The sequence below is a fragment of the Pinus tabuliformis genome, chromosome Q (genome assembly GCF_031772625.1).
Source record: "Pinus tabuliformis cultivar Carrire ecotype Pingquan chromosome Q, CPIR1, whole genome shotgun sequence".
Classification (NCBI taxonomy): domain Eukaryota; kingdom Viridiplantae; phylum Streptophyta; class Pinopsida; order Pinales; family Pinaceae; genus Pinus; species Pinus tabuliformis.
Window position 1 is genome coordinate 328,278,184 of NC_142296.1, and position 5,077 is coordinate 328,283,260.

A 5,077-nucleotide genomic window follows, 5' to 3' on the forward strand; every position below is an offset into this window, starting at 1 on the left:
CTCTTTGCAAGTTCAACGTTTAGGTACACATCCCAATGGAGTTTTAAAATGTTGAGAGGCATGCACTGTACTGAATAATAGCAAGGCCGACAAAAGAGTTAATTCCCACTTTTCTAGATAGAAACAGACAAATTCATAGATAGTGAGTCAACCCCTTTTTCCCAAGACCTACATGCATGTGCAATTCACAAAGGCAGAGACTCCTTGTTCTAGATCCTCTCCAACCACTGGATAATATTAAGTTACAGAACCGAGATTTGTCTCTTCCGTGCCATAGCTGAAGCCACATAAAACACTGGCGTAGCAGACACGATACGTAAGCGCTTAGGTAAGCCTTTTGTGTTAAAAGAAAATGGGTTCTACTACTTCGTCAGACCTTAACAAATATGGATAGTAATTTAAGGCCTTGAAGAATGGGCTATTTTCGAGATCCTTGTGCATGTGCTGGAGAACAGTAAGCAAAGTAGATTTTCACATCGATAGAGGTTTCAATCAATTGAATTGTGCTGCACTTTTTATGTTTGTCAGGAAATCCATAGACAAAGTTGAAAGACTGCATCAAGGCCTAACGGTGGCAGCTGTTAGAATAAGGATATAGTGGACGTGAGAGAAATGCCTGACACAATAAAATATCTGATTGGTGCAGCAGGGCCTAGTGGCTTTGGCTCTAAATCCACTGCTGAAGATGTCACTGCTGCCTGCAACCTTGACTCTCTAACAGCAATAGTCACTGGTAATACTAGGTTCCTCTGGTAGCTTTTCTTATATTCTATGATAAATCTTATTTTCTGCTTCACTTGATTTGTTTTCATTGATGACTGCGGCAGTTCTTTGGTATACATAGTCTTGTCTGAGATTGGACCACGAGATCACTGATAATTTCTATCTATTTCTGATATTACAGGAGCTACCTCTGGTATTGGATCAGAAACTGCAAGAGTGTTGGCTAAACGAGGGGCAAGATTGATCATTCCGGCAAGGGATCTCAAAGCAGCAGAAGATGTAAAATCTCGTATTCAGAAAGAGATTCACACGGCAGACATTATATTGATGGAGATGGATCTCAGCTCCTTTGCCTCAATAAGAAGATTTGCCACAAATTTTGAATCCCTCGGCTTACCTCTCAATATTCTTATGTCAGTTTCAATCAAATTCAGGAATTTTTTTTTTGTATCTATGAAGTAATAGGGTTATTACAGAAATCAATCAAAATCAAAATAAATTTGATATCCTGAATCATGCAGTAACTAACTTGGAGCTCTGTATGTGCGTGCTTTCTTCTGTGTTTCTTGCAGAAATAACGCAGGAAAGTTTTGTCATGAATTCCAGGTATCTGAGGACGGTTTTGAGATGACTTTCGCTACGAACCATCTCGGTAAGCATACAAGCATGCATGCAATCTTCCTGATATCACAGGGAAGAGAAATCTTACAAGCTGTAATTTTACAACCCTACAGTGCTCTGACTGGCCGTGCTTATTTGCAGGTCACTTTCTTTTAACAAAGTTGTTATTGAACAAAATGATCCGAACCACTAAGGAAACAGGTATTCAAGGAAGGATTATCAATGTTTCATCATGTATTCACAGTTGGTTGGGGAAAGAAGGAATCCAGTTTGACCAGTTAAACGACCCGAAGAGGTAAAAACCCTCAAGTATTAGGTTTATACTACCTTTCAGTTCCAGATTTAGATTCCATGTTTAGATACAGATCTACTATTTAATATACTAGCCCTGTAAACATTACAGCTACGATGCCACCCGTGCATACGCTCAGTCTAAACTTGCAAATATTCTCCATACAAAGGAACTTGCCTTGCGATTGGAGGTATAGCTTTGGAAATTTGCCCTAGGTCTCTTTTACCACTCATAACAAACCCTTCCACAAAATAAACATTTAACACAAGTTTCATCTATAATGCAGAAACTGAAGGCCAATGTGACTGCAAATTCTGTTCATCCAGGCATCGTAAAGACCAGACTCACCAGAGACCGCGAGGGACTTATCACAGGTGGCGACCATGACATCTTTATCTCTTCTTTACTTTTTTTATATGTTTTGGAAGCAACCCATGAAAAATTGACTAAAGAATTACATATTTCTTACAGATTTGGTTTTCTTCCTTACATCAAAACTCCTAAAATCAATTCCTCAGGTGAAATTTCTCCCACATCTTTTCAGTTCTTCAGTTTTCTTTCTTAATTGGTTTCTTGCACTTGCAATTTCTTAGGCAGTCAAACAACTTTGTTAATTCAGACATGTTTCTCTAAGTAGTTGCATTTATAGAGTTATGGATTTTAATATATAAGACAAAAGGGAGTTAGAATCGTTTGTTTTCTTGTTTTTGTTCAATGAATAACTTGCAGCATGACCTTTAAATATGTTTACTTTAACAGGCGGCATCGACAACCTGCTATGTTGCAGCTCATCCCCACCTGAAAAACATCTCTGGGAAATTCTTTGCAGATTGTAATAAAGCATCAGCTTCTAGCTTGGCCAATGATCCAGATAAAGCTATGGAACTGTGGAGAGACAGCGAAGCTATTATAAAATCTTATTTGTAAACCTAGACCTGTGAAATTTGTAAAGTTTAATGAAGAAAAATGGGCAACCTGTACAGTGTAACCGCCAGTACAAACTTGTAGAGCCGAATGGAGCAAAATAGCCTGTACAGTATAACTGCCAGTACAAACATGTATTTCATTCCTTTATACAGTATATACAATCTTTCTTGTATAAATTTTCGAGATCCTGATTTTATGGGGCAAGTAGCAATCTTCACACAAAAGCTAAAACAAAAGAAAGCAGCCATCAAAATTAGAAATATGGCATAGCCATTGTTCACACTTTCGAAGCTGGCAGAGAAAGTATCCTGTAATAGTTCGATTCAGTGGTGTCATGTGTACGAAGCTTCTTTGCAATGATAAAAAAATCTGTGCGCTGCGTTCGTACATATTCTCTTCACCACTATTAATATCTTTAATATGAGGCGATGGATCTTACATTTCCGAAATCTATTTTAATTTATGACAAGGACACTTGCCTTTATATTTTATTATACTTGTCTTATATCGCCCAGATTTGTCTTGAGTTAACAAAATGAAGTGTTCTATTTTGTTAATGGAAGGTACAGTTGGTGGGCACTTTTTATTTACTTTGCATATCTCAGCTTTCGGACAATTATAGTGCATTCTTAATTCTGTGATGGGACATTTATGTAATCAATATTTGGGAAGCTCAGATAATGTAGTTAGTTTTATTATTGGTATGATAATGGTATTGTTATATAACTAGAAGTGGTTGATATGATTGATTGATATCAATCAATTGGTGCTAATTTTTATTTTTAATTAACATCATCATGTTTATACGTATATTGATTACTTTTCATTATATGAATGTATTCGTTAATATTCATACATGTAAGAATAAAAAATAATTTTGAAAATAAAAGTATTAATATTAACTAAATATAACTGATCATAATTAATCACTGTATAATTTTATTGTTTTATATTTTCCATTTTTTTATAAGAATTATGTGATATCAGTATTTGATAAATTATATTTTTTTGGTTTTTAAATTATACTTTTGAATGGAGAAATGAATTTGGTATTTCGAAAGTTTTTGGAACACTTAAATTATTACTATAATTCACATATGTATTTTTAACATTTTTTAATAAATTATCTGAAAATAATTTTAGAAAAGAGTAAAACCAATGAGTAATATTACTATACTCCTCATCATTATTATTTAGAATAACGTTTATAGAGAAATATAAAATAAAAATAACAATAATGCAACATTATTGTTTATGCAAAAAATAATTGATAGTTAAATAAAAATAAAAATAATAAAGAACTAAAATTATATATAGACAAATACTTTCAACCATCAAAAATATAAATATTATAAATATTAAAAATGAAGTTTATTTGTTGTTAGAATGGATAACTATTTTATTTTATTATTAATATTTTATTTTATTAATTTAAGTGAAATTATATAATTAAGTCTATACATCTACTTTTTACTCTTTATTAAAGTGTTGAAGAAAACATAAATAATAAATAATAGTGTGCACTAATAATTACTAGTAATTGTATTTATTTATCTTTTGTTCATATCCATTTTTTATACAAATACTTGCTTAAATTATGGTGGATAGTAATTTATGGTAAATATGTTATTTTCTTGAGTATGAACTATTTTCCATGATTTTATTTTTTGTTGGTTTCTATTTAGATTAACAATGAGAAAACTAAAACTATCTAAAAATCATAACATAAATATTGCAATTATATCAAATAAAATTATGGTGTACCAAAACTACAGTGACAATTCACAATACATAATTTATAGTTAGAAAATAAATAAATAAATATATATATATATAATCTTTTAATATAATTTTTATATTTAACAATTCAAGTTAAAACCAAATGAACCATAACCACATTGATATAAAATGTAAGCATAAACTTAGTTGAATCTATACATATAACCCTAAAGGTATATAACTCAATTGCTATAATTCTAATAAATATTAATAAATGATATTATCATTACATTAAACCTAGAAGCTATACAAACTAATACAAAGGAAAATAGAAAAGGGCCATAACAGCATGGTAGAGCAGTTCTGTATTATCATTTTGTATTATGGAATATTTTATAATATTCATGTCGATGAATTATTGTTTTGAATGACTTATTTTTAATCTTTTAATGTTGAATATAATTGTGTTAGGTTTTAAAGTCCGTATTTCAAATTTATATGTTTATTAAGTTTTGATTAATATATAAAAGATGATTTTAAATTCGTATGTTTATTAAATTTTGATTAACTTATGAAATGATTCCACAACAAGAGAAGGCCAATTTAGTAAAAATAAAATAGATACATTATTGAACCCACAAATTTAGTAAAAATAAAATAAATACATTATTGAACCCACACATTATTATAAATTTATTATTAGTTGATTTGAAATTAAAAACCTATTCAACTGTTTTGCATATCATTTGTTGAATGATGTATAATATGAAAAATATTTTCTTAAAATCAAATCTT

At 30.9% G+C, this 5,077-nt stretch overlaps 1 protein-coding gene across 1 annotated transcript; it reads left to right on the top strand.

The window, feature by feature from the left end:
- Window positions 1-235: 235 nt before the first annotated feature.
- On the top strand, window positions 236-3,005 carry LOC149219504 (short-chain dehydrogenase TIC 32 A, chloroplastic-like). Its single transcript, XM_089382604.1, has 9 exons — window positions 236-328; window positions 529-733; window positions 905-1,136; window positions 1,296-1,375; window positions 1,486-1,639; window positions 1,748-1,826; window positions 1,923-2,010; window positions 2,108-2,154; window positions 2,396-3,005. The coding sequence occupies exons 2-9, from the start codon at window positions 613-615 to the stop codon at window positions 2,561-2,563; spliced, it is 969 nt and encodes a 322-aa protein (XP_089238730.1). The 5' UTR covers window positions 236-328; window positions 529-612; the 3' UTR covers window positions 2,564-3,005.
- Window positions 3,006-5,077: the final 2,072 nt, after the last annotated feature.

Bases quoted from the DNA above. Each gene is read 5' to 3' on its own strand.
- LOC149219504 (XM_089382604.1), top strand. From the start codon at position 613: ATGCCTGACACAATAAAATATCTGATTGGTGCAGCAGGGCCTAGTGGC. The intron at 1,137-1,295 runs GTCAGTTTCAAT...TGTTTCTTGCAG, and splicing joins TTACCTCTCAATATTCTTAT to AAATAACGCAGGAAAGTTTT. The intron at 1,640-1,747 runs GTAAAAACCCTC...TAAACATTACAG, and splicing joins CAGTTAAACGACCCGAAGAG to CTACGATGCCACCCGTGCAT.